The following is a 17,371-nucleotide window of genomic DNA, read 5'->3' as shown; positions in this document are numbered from 1 at the left end:
ACCATCTTGATTGGGTTCAGGTCCAGTGACTGTGGAGGCCAGGTCATCTGGCGCAGCACCCCATCACTCTCCTTCTTGGTCAAATAGCCCTTACACAGCCTGGAGGTGTGTTTGGGGTCATTGTCCTGTTGAAAAATAAATGATGGTCCAACAAAAAGCAAACCGGAAGGAATAGCATGCCGCTGCAAGATGCTTTGGTAGCCATGCTGGTTCAGTATGCCTTCAATTTTGAATAAATCCCCAACAGTGTCACCAGCAAAGCACCCCCACATCATCACACCTCCTCCTCCATGCTTCACGGTGGGAACCAGGCACGTAGAGTCCATCCGTTCACCTTTTCTGCGTCGCACAAAGACACGGTGGTTGGAACCAAAGATCTCAAATTTGGACTCATCAGACCAAAGCACAGATTTCCACTGGTCTAATGTCCATTCCTTGTGTTCTTTAGCCCAAACAAGTATCTTCTGCTTGTTGCCTTTCTTTAGCAGTGGTTTCCTAGCAGATATTCTACCATGAAGGCATGATTCACACAATCTCCTCTTAACAGTTGTTCTAGAGATGTGTCTGCTGCTAGAACTCCGTGTGCCATTGACCTGGTCTCTAATATGAGCTGCTGTTAACCTGCGATTTCTGAGGCTGGTGAATCGGATGAACTTATCCTCCGCAGCAGAGGTGACTCTTGGTCTTCCTTTCCTGGGGCGGTCCGCATATGAGCCAGTTTCTTTGTAACGCTTGATGGTTTTTGTGACTGCACTTGGGGACACTTTCAAAGTTTTCCCAATTTTTCGGACTGACTGACCTTCATTTCTTAAAGTAATGATGGCCACTCGTTTTCCTGTACTTAGCTGCTTTTTTCTTGCCATAATACAAATTCTAACAGTCTATTCAGTAGGACTATCAGCTGTGTATCCACCTGACTTCTGCACAACACAACTGATGGTCCCAACCCCATTTATAAGGCAAGAAATCACACTTATTAAACCTGACAGGGCACACATGTGAAGTGAAAACCATTTCAGGTATTATTATTATTAATTTCTTTAAACGCTATATATACAGTACTGTACTTGTACATGGAGCCCCCAGTAATAATATAAAATAGTTAAGAATTATAATAATTAAAAATGTGAAATAGATATATGAATATATACTTTAGGAACTAATTATTATTATTATTATTTTGTCATATGTCTACCAGTTGAAAACATTTGTTCTATTAAGAAATGTTTCTCATTGCTAATTGTGATGATGATGATGTTCGAGTGGAGAAAAATAATAATAAATGGATAAAAAAATGAAAAATAAATAAAAAGCCCTAATGCATAGAATAAGGTCCTCTTTGATACTCCTGACTATTGTGCACTCAAAAATATATCACTTTGCTGAAGTTAAATTTGTTGCAAAAGCTGTTTAAGTGCTCATCTCTATAGGTGTTCTACTTTACAGGTGGAGATTGTGACCCACACAGGCCCTCACAGGAGACTTTGGATGGGCCCTCAGTTTCAGTTCAAGACCATCCATCCGTCGGGTCAGACCACTGTCATCTCCTCCAGCTCCTCTGTACTGCAGTCACAGGGGCCCAGCGACACCCAGCAGCCTCTCCTTGATTTCGACACAGACGACCTGGACCTGCACAGCCTCAGGTGCTGACACTAAACACACATTCACACACAAGGCTGCTCACATTACCAGCTGCCATCATCAACACCCAATTCACAATGTGACAGCATAGACTCATGTTACTAACCACAGAAATCCACTAAATACACATAATGACCAACTGTAGCCAGCACTTGCACTGCACGAACACTACCGTCTCTCTGTGTATCATTTGTTTTATCATCTGTCAGTCTGTCTGTCTCTGTTCTATCATTTTTAGCTTTCTATAATTTCAACATTTGGTGGCGTTTTTACAGCAAATATTGAGAAATGTTTAATTAAAATTAAAATTCTGTATTAATCAAAGACCGTGTCATTAAACGAATTAAAGTTAAGAGATTTTCAGATCCTCTTAATTCACACGTCACATCGCTTAATGTCATCACTCATGCTACTGTAACTAATATTAGTGTAATGTTCATTTGATCCTCCAATTCTATTACTCTATATTCTAATTCTATCTTATATCTATTTGTTTTCTTTATTTTTTAATTTAAAAAACAGGTGAGACTTGCAGTCTCTTCTATTTCTGTTCTAAGAAAAGCCTTTAACACTATTACTCCCTATTCTTTTTATATTCTATATACTTGTTTTCTTTCTATTTGTTATAAAAAATGACCCTCTAAATCTATCATTCTTTAAGCTTTTTCTATTCCTTTGACTTGTTTTATTTTTATTAAAAAAAGACCCACTAACACTAGCATTCCCTATTCATTTTCTATTTCATCTACTTGTTTTGTTTTTCTCTATTATAATAAAAGCCCTTGCTACATGTACTGCATTAGTCTAACTGGGACTTGTCACAGCACTTATATTATTGCTCTTTTGTTGGTTTTGATTGCTTCTGTTATCCTCATTTGTACAGAAAGTCTCTTTGGATAAAAATGAATGTAAATGTAATGTGTAGGAGTCTAATTCACAGTTTTTGGATATCTCTTGTCCTTGTGTTGCAGGATCCAGCCAGTGCGTTCAGAACCTGTTAGCATGCCCGGTTCCTCTCGCCTGGTGGCAGACCGTAGAGGCCAGTCGACAGTCATAGATACCTGCTCAGGTAAGACCGCTGGCTGCTCTTAGTATGACGAATCTTTAAGAATCCTCTCTAGCTTTAAACAACTTTCTGAGTATGTGAACACTTTAAACTTCGTGGTATGTTACACAGAAACCGTTACAACTTGGCTGAAGAACTATCAGCAGTCTACATTTGGTAAATAGACTTAATGTGACCTTTGCATTCGATTAGATGGATGTTGTTTAAAGGGATTTTGCTTCCTCTTTTTTTCCATTACTCCAGCTGTCATGTTAAGATAATCCAATCAACAAAAGCTTGTACTTGTAAAAGATTTTGAGCCTCTATATATGTGGTTATCATGCAGTCTAAACCGAGCAAGAGAAGAAATCAGTTTCAGGGAATCAAACCACATTGCACTGTTTGCTCTTTTTCAGTCGCAAAGTGATATTTTGCTGTGTATGCTCACACATACATGTGTACGGCATAGTCTTTCATGTTTCATTGAAATCAAAGCACTGCATTTGCAATGCTCTGAAATGTGATTTGTCAGTAGAAGGTAGGCCGTGTTGACTGTTGTGATGTTTAGTGCTTGGCCTGTAGACCCACATTAGCTGCATGGCACTGTCAGGAGTTTTCATCTTTGAGATTGCACTGACTCTCTGCGGTGTCTTCAGACATACCTGCTGTTCCTTTGCATCTAGTGACTTCCTGTCAAGAAAACTGTCTTGTCATCATCTCACATCGCCCCTCCTTTAAACCCTCACCTCTAAAAGAAAGAAAGTAGCCATCTTTATCACACAGCTCGCCTCCCTCTCTTTCTCTCTTCTCCGGCCCGTCTGGAGGAGAGCTGCCGGAATCGTCTTCATGGGCCGATGCTTATCAGTCTGTGTGATTGCTCAGCTCTCGGGGCTTCAAGCAGTGTGGCGCCTCCTCTTATCAGTGCTCATCGTTTTGTCTTTGTGCCTTCAAAAGACCGCACAGCAGACACACCTCCTCTACCGCGATGTCTCTCTCTAGTCCAGGCTGTCCTGGAGGATCTGATGCTGTCCTGTAGAACAGTGTCTCTGTCTTGTTTTCTGTTTAGGTCCGGTTTAGATTGTCTCTCCCATTTGCCCAGTTTTATGTCTGCTTGCACTGACATGCATTCTGTTCTAATACCTACATATAATATAGTGAGCCTAAGTAGACACTAAGTAGGCATTTGTAACTCAATTGCCCTAAGGCCAGTGTTTATATGTATGGTTATTTTTTTTCCTCTAGAGCTTAACATGTTGACTAAAATGTAGAAAAAATAATAATAATTAAAAAAAATGTAAAAAACTATAATAATGTGTATTATGTATGTGTGTGTATATATATATATATATATATATATATATATATATATATATATATATATATATATATATACGGTATATAAAATATTTAAAAGAAAGAAAGTCTTCATTATCCTCTGTGGAAAAGTCAATCACAGAATGCATTGGGACAGTCTTGGCTGTGGGCAAATGTTGATTCGCATAAAAAGTTTTAATTCATAAGATACTGAAAGTTGTGAATAAACAAAACGTATTTTTTAAATTAATATGTAATTAAATTATTTAGCTCAAAATTCTTGAATGTGCTATTTGTATTTGTGTGTGCTTAAAGCTTTATATGACCACATGTAGACAGCAAGGCAACACGCTAGGTTTTACAACAGATCTGTGGTCTTTACCTTGTAGAGTAAGTGCTTCAGAAAGATCACATGAGGATATCAGAGCCTCCTGGCCATTATATATCAATGTTACTGTGCTGTGTGTGTTTATGTGGTGTCCTTTGTGTTATATACCACCCCTAAGGGAGCTGGCTCCATGTGGCCATTTCTGCCGGATGTGTGTGCGGACACTAAACCCATCATAAGCAGCGCCCGTCTGCTTGACACAGCGTATCAGGAGAAAGAAAGAATCACACAGCCACTGTCTCAGCTTCCCAAAATCAATCGGACAAGCAGCCAGCATTATCGATACTCCTATCTGGTCCCCGGAGCGTCACCCTGGCCCTGCTAGACTACACAGCGCATTGTGCGAGAGAAGACAGGAGGCGCTTTATCTATTTAAAGCATAAAGCGAGCATGAACACAAGTCTCTTTTGATTGTATTTTGTTGTGACTCAGTAGCAGAAACACCCCGTCATTTTTTCGGTTAGAGCACTTTTCCTTCCTGGCCCGGTTGTTATGTGTGTGGCAAAGCGGGGTGGCAGGGGCCTGTCGGAGATCGGGAGATGAGCGGGCGACAGTGCACGAAAGATGATGGCATGTTGTGAGTTTGCTATCACGTTCTGGAAGAAGCTTGACTGATAGCTGCAAGTGTGTCTTGCTTTGTGTTGGGGGCGATGACGCATGTTTTTGTTTGTGCTCATCTGTTTGAGTCTACAGTATATTGTTTTTATGGTGGGGTATGGATGTAAAGTACCAAATATGAGTACAAGTAACTGAAGCTACTCACTGGTTGGTCAATAACTTTATTAGGAGAAAAGAACACAAAATAAATTAAAATACAGCAAAAAATAAATAAATAAAATAAACTATTAAAAAAAAGAATTAATTAATTAAAACCAAAAAAAAGTAAAAAAAAGTAAAAAAAAGTAAGTAAACATTTTACAGTATCCCAAAGAGCCTTTTTCCCCTCTCGAGAACACAGAAGAAAATAGAGTAGAAAATAGATAAATAAATTAAATCAACTATATTAATATTAAATGATTAAAAATAAAACAATAACTAAAAAAACTTAGTCAAATATTTTATCTCAAATGCTTTTTTCATAAAACAGAAGAAAAAAGAATAGAAAATTCATTATAACATTTAGGGCTGTGCAAAAAATCGAATGCGATTTTCATGCACATCTCATCAATAAAGACGCACCTGTAATTAGAAGTATATCTCCAGCACGTGCGTTCAGATCAGGGTTGCCAGGTTTTCACAACAAATCCTGCCCAGTTGCTTCTCAAAACTAGTCCAAAACTAGCCCAATCGCGCTTCCAGAAGGTTCCCCGATAAAAGATTGCTTCCCGGGGTTAAAATATATGTTTTTTAGCAGGGTTGCCTTGGTAAAATTCGCATTTTAGGGGCTAAATATCACGTTATTTGTATTGGGGTCGCTTTGACCCGCGGACATGAAAAACAATCACAGACTTGGCAACACTGGTTCATGTGGAACGACAGTTACTACACAGAGTAACTAAATGCATTTGGAGTTCACATTTCTGTGGTGTCAAGGTGCAATTGAAATATTGACGTGATTTTAGTCACAAAAATTGAAGGAAGGAGGACATTTTTATTACATTTTTTTTTTCATGTATTATTTCATTGCACTCTGTTTTATAGTTAGTACCAAGTATTTGCGTAAATCTACGTTTGTTGTCTACACTGGTGCAGTGATGGTGGTGGTCAGTGCTGATTGCCGTTATCACATTGCGACTGTAAAACTCCTGTCACTGATACTTATCCCCGGCAGAGTGTGTGTCATGTGTTTTATCTACTGCCCTCACATAGCCCTTAACTCAGGTGCAGCGTGTGTATGTGTGTGTGAATGGCAAGACAAAGCCATCTCTGTGTTTTAGTGTGGTATAGTGCGCTCTTCTGTGCTGGTTATACCTTCAGGCCGGTGGGACAGGCCTGATCGCTCCCCTGGTTTCCTCTCCCAGCATGGCTGAGCGCTCAGAGACCGGGCACCTGGACTCTACCTGCGTCCAGCAGTAATGGATCCTCACCCGTGGTCTGTAATTACCTGGATGGGCATAAAGGTGGCTTGTTGTCAGAGATACTGCGCACATTCAAGACAGAAGGATCCTGACGCGCTCGAGGAGGAGCCCGTGCCACATGATCTCCCCGAACAATGAGAGGTGTTTTTAAGCCGCCTATAGATCGGGGAGCCGTTCCCGTGACCCAGCGCTCTCCCTGCCGCCCTAGCCTGTCTCTTTCAATAGCCACTCGCCACCTGCCCCAGGCCCCCTCTCTGCCACACTCACTGACTCCATTCTTCTGCTCCTGACCTGGAAGTCCCCTCCTGAATACAGAAGCTGCCGCGGACGCCTGGCCAGATTGGCTGATCTGACTGTGAAAGATGCCATTCTTATCATCAACCTACTGTCTGAGAATCAGAAGCCCAGCGGCCTTATCTCACACTGCCATCTCTTTCCCTCTAGTTTCTCTCCTTCTTTCTCTTTCTGCTTTTCCTTTTTTTGTGTGTAAATTGCAGTTTCTTTTTTGTTTGTTTCAAGTACTTTGTTGGCTTGACTATATTATATATGATACTGTCACAGCATCAGTAAAAAACAACAGCAAAACAAGTATTTTATTTTCTTATTTTCTTATATTATTTGTGTATTTTGTTGGTATAAAGAATAAGTGTTGTGAAATACAATTATGTAAGAAAATTATTATTGATTTTCTTGATTAATAAAATAAAATGCAATATACCATAAAATAACAATCGGATTTCACAGCAAATATTACTGACAAGATAAAATATCATGCTCTAGCAATATCAAAAATATGTATTATTGTATAAATATTATTTGACAAAAAAATTAAATATATTGCTTTGAGTTTATTATTTGAAAATTGTGCTGTATTATTTATTAAAAACAAAAGCCTTAGAGTGTGACATTAAATCTAGTTATTAATATGGCCGTCTACTTCACTTTCCTACTAACCATGCGGCCAAGAAGGAAATAGAATGTCTCTATCGCTCTCTTTTTAACTCTTTTTCCTTAAGATGAAGGTAAATCATTCAGCACTTTTTGGTGTCTGTGCAGCATTCTTGTCTTGTTGAAGTCCTTTTTTGGCTGTGACGAGAGAGCAAAATGATTTTAACACATGGTGGATTATTTTAGTGGACAGTGAAATAAAACCGGTGAATAGGGCAGTCTGAAAATACAATTTTTTTTGTATTCTATGTCTTTATGTGTCCGTGTATAATAAAGTTGTTTAGCAGTAATGTGATAATATGATGTGTCAGTTAACAGCCAACCAGAACATAGCAACATGATAAAGAACACTCAGAGCACCTCTGTACAGTATGTGTGAACCGAGGGCAGCGTTGTGTGTGTGTGTGTGTGTGTGTGTGAGAGAGAGTGTGTTAGTAGTGCCAGGGGCAAGAGCAGCTGCTCTTTAAACCGACTGAATGGACAGCAATGTGTCAGGCATCTGCTGTGTACTCGCTTGAAGCTTTTTCCTTGCAGTGCTGCAAGCCACTCCAACTCACTCACACTATCAACATATGAACTCCCTCCTCATCATCCATACAGATATAAACGATTTTGTTGGGAAGATGTCATAGGATCAGGTTTTTGGATGCTTTGTGTTTGCTTGAACACTCAGTCCATGGCATGGGAGGAGCCGGGTTGTCGTAGGTGGGCTTATGAGAGTGTTTTGGGGCATAATTGAGCACATCTGGTTGAGTGGGGTTGGATGTTGGAGTGTGATGAGGTGACAGGAAGGACATGTACAGTCGTTGACACTCCATGTGCCATTAAGATCCTTGTAGCCATGATGGATACAGCAGTGGGCGAGTTGTAGACCCTTCTCACCTTGACACTTACAGTTTGTGACTGCCTACTCACAGCATGATGTAGCTTCTAAGCATTTGGTCACACATTAATTTTTCTAGATAAAATATGTCTAGATTTATCTAAATCTAAATGTAACATCCCTAATCTGATGATAAATATCCAATAGTGGCTGATACTGATAAATATTGGCTGATAACTGATATTGTACAGAAATTTTACGCATTCTTAATTTTTAAATTTTCCTAAAGGGTTTTACAATGCAAATTGTTTATCAGTATCTGCTACTATTGGACACTTATCAGCAGATTAGGGATGTTAAATGTAGATAACCTTTTACGGCCATCAGTGTTGGATAAGTTACTTTCAAAAAGTAGTTAATTACTATTACTAATTACATCATCAATATTGTATTTAAATGACTAATTACAGTCTGAGAAGTAACTTAGTAACTCAATAAGTAACTTAATTATTCAAATCGCTAATTAGGCTACATCTTAAAATCCCTATAAACCTTTATTCTTTCAATTTGAGTGAAACAGATTAGTTTAGCCTTTTAGCTTTAAAACAACTGTAATACTTAAAAATTGTTTTAAAAATTTAGCCTTCTTTGGTTAACATATAGAAATACTCTGAATAACAAAAAAGCTTAAGAAAAGTTAAACAATACATTTCAGTTTGGCAAGAAAAGCCCAACTAGTAAAATCCATACAGGTTTATGTAAAAATAACACTTTAACTAATGTAGGTAAATTACATTAATGGCAATTTCATTCATAAGACATCAACAGAATCGTGTGATTTGTTATAAGGCAGCAGCGCTGCACAAATGCATCTGTCTCTGGCTCAGATTTGAATTTAGCAGCTGAACCACACTTTACGATCACATCACACTGGTGTGATTGTATCAAATGAAAAAAAAATATTATTCAGCTACTTTTGTCTTTAGGAAGCTGCGTTAAAAATCCACTGCTCAGAAATCTGTGGGACGTGCAAAATATGCAGAGCTGGAGGGCGCGAGGAAATTAGACCCTTAAAACTCAGATACGGGAAAGACTGTACCTCGCTTTAGTTTCATACAAATTACATATTTAGAGAATATTCATTACAATGTAGACACAGGCTTCCTATAGACATTTCACACGTCTCTTTAAATATTTGCTGAGTTTGTGACATGTAGAAAGTTGCTCACGTAGACCTAGATGGCAGAAAGTGCACCGTTTGTTTTGTTTATTTTGCAAAAGTGCAATCTTTTGTTGTTATTGTCAGTGTACACAAATAAAAGTAGGCCCCTTTTAGATTTGATTGATTTTAGTCTTATCTGTATCTGAGTATTTAAGGTTTCTCTGTGAATCAGGAAAAACTGAAAGTGAACGCTCTGGCGCGCAGAGGGTTAAAGACATAGCATTCCATTTTATATTTAAACTATACATTTAGATTTCAAATTCTATATTGATTTTAGAACTGTTGAAATTATTTACTATATTTATTGCAAGTACTTTATAAGTAACTGTAATTAAATTTCCTAAAAATGAGCAGTAATCCCTTACTTTATTTTTCAGTGGATAAGTAATTTAATTACAGTAATGCATTACTTAACGCGTTACACCAAACACTGGCGATCATATAGTGCTTATTTTAAGTTAATCTTTGTAAACACTAATTTAAAAAACACTTAAGTAATCTTTAGAAAATCGTGAAAATCTGTATACTGTAAAGGATGGTTTCACTGTAAAGGTATGTTGTTTTCGTTTTAGTTTATATAGGCCAATATATTGTATTTTCTTCTATTCTGGTATTAAAGAAAACCCAATGAATATCCATTTTTTTATATTGTACATTTATAGTGTTGCCTACATTCATACAAGTGTAGTGAATTATTTTCAGTGTGTGTTTTTTATTTTTATGTAGTATTATATTTAGACAAAATGAATTTTGTTAATTTAGATTTCATTATTAAAGGTGTGTTCACTATAAAAGTATGTTGTTTTAGTTTATATAAAAAATATATTTTTTTTTAAGTAAAAAATAAAATTATATCTTTTTTTTTGTACATTTATAATGTTGCCTAAAATCACTTGTATTAATAAAATTGGTCAGTGTGTTTTTTTTTTTTTTTTTTGTATTTATGTATTTTAGGGATTTTTTTTTTTTATTTTTTTTTTTTATAATTATTATTTAGAAAAAAAATATATTTAATTAATTCATTGTCGGCCACATCTTGACTATCATACAGTAATTGACCCCTCCAGAATTTTTATATGTGTGCACCCCTACTTTGTCTGTCTGTGGCTGTTATGTAGTGTCTCGATTCATTTGAGCATCCCACCACAGACAGAACAAAAAAAAAAATACTGTTAACAAAAAAAAGTGTTTTATTCCCTATAACTGGCCCATAAGAAACATGTCTGATCAGGTTCAGGTGCACTCAAACCCAGACAAATTATTCAGGGATTCCTAAAGATTATTCAGATTGTTCAGGCACCCAACTGACTAGTCAATTGAAAATATAGTTTTGTACATCACTAGTAGATTGGCACATACTTGTGTTATGCTGCTGAAATGCTTCCCATTCCTCTCTCAGCAGTTAGGATGCCTCAGCCTGTGAAAGTATATACTTGCTTCAGGCACAGTGTGTTCTGTCTCCATCTTCCCCACTGTGTATTTTTGTTGTCATGTGTGTGCGTGTGCCCGCCTGCATTCTCCTGACAGCCGCAGAAAAGCACAGCTCTTAGTTTGGGTCCCGCTGTCCCAGCCTGCCACATCCGAGCGTACCAGTGCACTCTGACGGGGTGACAGAGTGACGGACCCCCTCCAAGGTGGGGCCACAATTAAAAGCTAGGAACAAAAGCTCTCTGCGCTGAAGTGTGGGCCACGGCGACTCAACATATGCCCGCCGCTCCCAGCACAGCCCTCCAGATGCTAATGGAGACTGACAGCGTCTCCGCACGAGGCGGCATTATCTTCCCCCAGCATGCACTCTCACTCCATAATGTATTGATCGGGCAGCTGCGATGGTATTTTTTACACCTCAGAGTCTGCGCCTGATGTATGCCACTTCATTGAGTCATTACGGCGAGCGGAGAGTGGCGCGCAGAAAGAGCTGTTAAAAATGAATAGAGGATGAAAAATGAGAAAGCATTCCATCAAACCCCGCCTCTTCCCTGCCGCTCTCCGGCCGGGAGACAGCAAGTCTGTTGCATTTGTTTTGTGTCTTTTCGATTGTCGTGTGTGCCATAGTTAATGTTTGTTTTTATAGCTTGGTGCTGTTGAATACTTTGCTGGCAGACTTTCAGAGTTGTTGCTTTTCGGTAACTGCATGATTATAAAGTTTCACCTCTGTTGACCGCATTACAGTTCTATATTTGTAGTGTGTGTGTTTTAAATGAAACAACCAATGTAGTCTGATTCCCAAACAAATGATTGTGATGAGTCCGTTCTTTCTAGTGAGTCAAAAGAATCCAGTGAGACCAGTGTAATCTGTTATTTGAACAAATGATTCTTATGAATTTTCTTTTTAGTGAATCAAAAACCATGCTGCATGACCAGTGTAATTGAAATGATTCCCAAACTAATAACTCTTATGAGTTGTTTTTTCATGGGTCAGAAGTTTACAGTGAGACCGATGCTGTCTGATTTTCAAACAAATGATTCTTATAAGTTAAAAACTAAAAAAAAAAAAACTTTTCAGCATGACCACGAGTGAAGTCCAAATGTTTCCTGAACTAATGACTCTTATGGAGCATTGTTATTGTTTGGCAGTGAAATTATTTTTCAAATAATAAAGTACAAGAAGAATTGTTAATGGAATTGAAAGTTGAAATTGGAACAACAGCCGGAATCGATACATTTTCGAAGTTCTAGTATGGTGTCTGTAGTCAGTAGTTCCTTATGTTTTTCACTTGCTTGTAATTTAATTATTTGTATTTTTTTAATATCTAGACTAAAATAGATTGAATGGCATCCCAAATGGCTGATCTGATATTGACCCCATTCTGATCCTTTTGAGTGGGCATGTTCTTTCCGTGTGTGTGGAATGAGCTGCTGTTGAAGGATGACTGAAGAGCTGTTGACAGATGTGAGAGGCGAGTTCCTCTTCTGGAGGTGAGGTAATGTGACATGGTCAGATTCTCCTGGACAGCCCCTCCTCTCTCCAGGTGTGGAGGTGAGGTGCTGCGGGTCATTTCCTGTGCAGATGAGTTACAGTGTGGGAAGATGATCTGAGCTCACCTGCCCACCACAGCCCACAGACAGAGCCATCCTTTGTTTATTCATTTAGTGCTGCAGATTAACCCTGACTGGCAGGCCTTGCTGGAAACGGTATCCAAGTGACTGCGTAGAGGTGAGTAGCCTCTGCTTCTCTCTCTCCTCACCTGGAAATAAACGTCTGGTCTTTTACGTCTGTGTATTTCCAATCAGTCAGGAACGTCTGAAATGCCTGGGCCAGATTCCACCTCAGCTTCCTCTAAATGAAGCCGAAAAGAGATGTAGTACTGAGCACTTATGAGTTCTCATTCAGTACAACTGCAAAACATACATAATTTTACTCAAAAAAGAAAATCCTGTCATTATTTTCTCTCCCTTATGCCATTCTGAACTTGATTGAGAAGGTTGAGAAATTGTACGGGGGGTTGCTCTTTTTAGGGCAGTCTTAAGTGATAAACTCTGGACATTTAAAGTGCCCCTATTATGGATTTTCTTTAAATTAGTGAATGAAAACATCCTGCCAAGTTTTTAATCTAAAAGTGCACTGTGTATAAAGTTATTGTCTCTCAAAAGAAAGAGTTGAATTAAAACGAATCCCAAGCTTTTCATGTTGAGGTCAACATGAAATATTAGCATATTTATGCCCGCCCACTTGTTGGTCTTTTTGGTTGGTCGAATGAAAATGCAAATTCATTCTTTGCCACTAGGTGCTGCTTTTGGAGCAGTAAAAATAGCTGTTTCCCAGGTAAAGCTGTACACAAAGCAACACTTTATCAGGCATTACAGGCATGATGAAATGCAAAATTAAATCAACCAGTCAGACCAATCACTGCAGATTAGTGTCAGGCAAATCTTTAAACGAATCGTTTGGGAGTCCTTGAGCAAATAAGGTAAAAAAATAAATGCATATAAGACAATGAAAGTGTGTTTTTTTTTTTTTTTTTTTTATCTTGGACTGAGCTAATTCTTTAATTTATCTTTCTGTCCTTTTCCATTTTGCATTTCTCTTGTTTTCTCCATCTGTCCATTCTCTCTTGATCTCACTGAGCTGAGATGCACTGGCGTCATCATCATCAGAGAGCGAGCAAGCGAGGCAGAAGTGCACACCTCGCACATTTGAATCACAATCTGTTTTGGCAGGCCAGGCAAGCAGGAGATACAAGTCCACAGCATCATAAAGGTCTTGACAGTTTTCTTAGAGTGAGCTTTTTCTCTGTTCTTTGTTTTTCCTGTTTTTCCCCCCCTTGTAATCTTAATTTAAGTAGATTTATGACATGCATGTATGTCAGTGTATGTTTGTGTAGCTACAGAAGGACCTGTGCCTCTCCCCCCCCCCCCCCTTGGGAATGTTATCAGTAGAACAGGAAGCACAAGTTATCACATTCTTGGTGCGCACGGCTTCAGAAGAATCCATTAATTTGACGACAAGAGCACAGGACCAGATGTGAAAATCTCGCTTGATTTGAACTTTGCCCAGATCTTATCACAGTAATTTATACCTCATTGTCTCAGTCCAGGGCTGGAAAGCATCATTTACAAATCATTTTAATGGATTTCTCTTCCCACTCCCTCTTTCCCCCTTGTTTCAGAGGCCTAGAGAATGTGGGTTTGTGTGAAATTATGAAAAATGCTTTCATTAGTATTCCTCTGGCTCGCCGAAACAGACCCTGCACATGGACCGCTCTCCCTTCCGTGCGCCCCGTGCGTAACACCATTGGTACAGACTCCAAAACGCGTCCCTCCTTAGGCCAAAGGGCTCGCTGCCAGGTAAGCCCATTATTGCAAACCGTCTTTGCACACGGGGACGTGCTCGCCGGGATTCGACCGGGGGCTCTTCAGAGTGATTGACGTCCGGTGCGGTCAAACAAATGTGCTTCCCTCGTTAGAGCCACCGCTGTGCCAGTATTGAACCCATTCGGTAACATTTAACTCTGCCAGCCGTAACACAGTCACATGGAAGAGGAAATGTATTCAGGAGCACCGAACACGCAAAGCGGTCTTTCCCAGAAACATGTGTTTCCAATGAACTCTCCAAACTGCTCGCATGTAAGCAGTGGTCAGGCGCATGGGATAATTTATTCTGCTCTGGATAGACTTGTCATATTAATTATAGCCCTGGCCAGAAAGCCTGGATGGCAGGTTGGAGTCACCTCGGTTATTTTTGGAAGCCTTGAGAAGGTACTGCACGCTTTCTTTTCACCTGACTTAAGCTTCACAGTCAACACTCTGCCAGGAATGCCACTCCTATCCAAACAGTGTCTCGGTTGAATCATTTCGGTCCCGACGAAGCTCTCAGGCTGCATTAAAGCAAGACCTACACAATACTATATTGGTCTCGAGTTGTTTCTTACAGGCTCTGGAGAGTCATCCTGGTTTGGAACGAGGTCAGAGATGCACCTTAAATGTCATCAGCAGGAGGAAGATGAAGCCTGAACCCATGGGCAGAAAGTGTCTCTCTTTACGCTTCTGTCGCCTCAAACTAGGCTGAGTGCTAAGCGGAACATAATTCAGTAAATTAGTCTGAGTAAACAAAACCCTGAGCCCCTGAGCCAATCAGAAAAAGGAAATATTGAGGGACCGTGAGCAAAAGATGGCAGAACTATTGTGAATCAAGCTACAAGTATGTGTAAATGATTTGGATTCAATTTCTACCAGCAAAACATTGACTCCAAAGTGCCATCCTGCCCTTAGTGTTCTCGGGTTTAGCTCAGTTTGTTCTTGTGCATCACAGATGGAGATCGAGCATCCTAGGCTTACTTGTACTGACCCCAATAAATATTTCCATCGAGGCTTTGTTGTGAATTCTAATAAACACCATGATTTGAATTAAACGGCAAGCATTTTAAGTCATTTTAATAAATTAGCTCCACATGTTTCTCTTGTTTTTCCCCATCCATCCCCAATCCGTTCATGGAATCACCCATGTTAGCACCAAAAACACTTGTTTTTCTCTTCGCCTACCACTGTAGGGATGAGTGTATAACACCCAGGAGGGAGATACTTTTTTTCATGTAATTTCTGGAGGCTGAACAATGTGTAAAAGCAAGTCAGGGAATATGTCTCAAAACATTTTTTTAGTCCAGGAGTTGGAGGCGTTGACGTCCAACCTCTGACTTCGCTCAGGCAGCTGGGACAGGAAAATCAGGATACAATTTGGCACTTAAGGAGACTAAATGATTTCCTCCTCCCTGATGATTTCTACTGGGAAATGTGTCCGTGCACTGGAAATTACATCCGGGAAAATGTTTATGTATGGGATTTTTTTTGCCTCTTTCAAATGAATGAATATTCCTCTAACCTTTCACGCTCAACACAATGTAGCCCTCTCTTTCCTCTCATTAACCTCCTTTCTTAGAATTTTTACACAACCGTGTCACCGCTTTCTTGGCAAATGCCTGTTTTCAGGAGGTTGGCAGTACTCCTGAGGAAAACTGCTAAAGTATGGCCTTTAAAGAGCACTACTTACTCAACCTCCCCCTGATCTGAGTGCTGAGACCCATCATGCCGAGCTGTGTCACCCAAACCCCTCTGTAGATGTAAACACTGCACCACTTAATTCTTTTATTTTGGCGTCTTGCACCCAATTGGACCCACTTTTAACCCCTCTGGCATTTTAATGTGGTCTGCTGGGAAACCTGAGACCCTTGCTTAGTGAAATGAAGGTATTTGATGTTGTATGTTGTCCTCCCACCAGTTAGACATTAAACGTAATGACTTTTTCTCCCTTACCGCCTCATATTATGTCCGTTCCACCTAGAGCGCCAACAAACCTCTTTCTCACATTGTTTTTCTTTCCGTTTCCTTGCTTTTTCCCCCTCTCCATTCACAATAAAACTGCAGTTGTACACATCTACCACAACCCGCTGTCTGGAAACAGAATTTAAGGCTGAACCATGGGCTTTTAAAAGCCTTTAACAGGGCTGACAGGAAAAATGCTGATAAACCCAAGTCTTGTGTGAAAGATTCCTCTCATGTATAGTACCTCAGACTGATGTTTCCAGTTCTGTCTGTTCTCTCTAAACAAGGCTGCCGTTAGGTAATGTGATGTGTGTTCTGGGTTAAGCGGTTGGAGATGCTGGTGCATAGTTTCTCAGATTTCGGATTAATTTGCTATAAGTAAGCCCAGGGGAGCCAGAGGTGTTGGGTCACTTACTGTAATGGCTGAGGAACTGAGAGGGGAGGAAATGGAGGGATGCTTGAAGAATGACTCCACTTTTGTTTGATTTGTTTACTTTAAACAGCTCATGCAGACAACACATTTTCACAAACAGCAATTTAAAAGAATGCCCAAAAAAGGCTTAGACTGAACCCAAATACCTTATAGACATACAGTAGGGCAGGGGCTCTTTAGATTCTGAGAACTGGAAAGTGATTCAAGCTAGTGGAATTTAATTGTATTCCATTTTTCCATGTCTTTTGGGATTATTCAGAATGACAAGCTTACGAGTTGATTTATTTGATTTATTAGGGCCCGAGCACCGATGGTGTGAGGACCCTATTGTATCTGCTCTGTTTCTTATTATTATTCTTCCGCTTCTCCAAAATGAATCGCATTTTTGATGGCTTAAACATGCTCAAAAAGTCATGAAACTTTGCACACGCGTTAAACCTGGTGAAAATTTTTGTCTGATATAGGATTCAGAAGAGGGTGTGGCAAAATGGCTCGACAGCGCCACCTATACTAAAAAAATCAACAGCCTTCCAGCTATGTTTCACGTACATGCACGAAAATTGGCACACACATGTAACACACCAATACCTACAAAAAAGACTCTTGGAGCAAAATTCTAAACCCAACAGGAAGTCGGTTATTTTTAATATTATGAGCAAATTTTGTGCAATTTTTGTCATTTCCATGCGTTGTTTTTACCAAACTCCTCCTAGAGATTTATTCAGATCAACACCAAATTTGGTATGCCTAATCTAAAGGCCTTTGCGATGTTAAATTGCG

At 39.4% G+C, this 17,371-nt stretch overlaps 1 protein-coding gene across 5 annotated transcripts in view; it reads left to right on the top strand.

Annotated features, from left to right (window-relative positions):
• Nucleotides 1-17,371, top strand: part of bcas3 (BCAS3 microtubule associated cell migration factor) — a 224,824-nt gene that overhangs the window by 87,882 nt on the left and 119,571 nt on the right. For all 5 annotated transcript variants that reach the window (XM_059514290.1, XM_059514289.1, XM_059514288.1 and 2 more), the window contains 2 exons: nt 1,447-1,643; nt 2,613-2,710. In XM_059514290.1, the coding sequence (XP_059370273.1) occupies nt 1,447-1,643; nt 2,613-2,710 (295 nt within the window). The remainder of the gene's footprint in view (nt 1-1,446; nt 1,644-2,612; nt 2,711-17,371) is intronic.

The sequence above is a fragment of the Carassius carassius genome, chromosome 28, assembly GCF_963082965.1.
Source record: "Carassius carassius chromosome 28, fCarCar2.1, whole genome shotgun sequence".
Taxonomy (NCBI): Eukaryota; Metazoa; Chordata; class Actinopteri; order Cypriniformes; family Cyprinidae; genus Carassius; species Carassius carassius.
The sequence above is the reverse complement of the archived record's forward strand: the minus strand, read 5'-3'. Positions and strand labels throughout refer to the sequence as shown.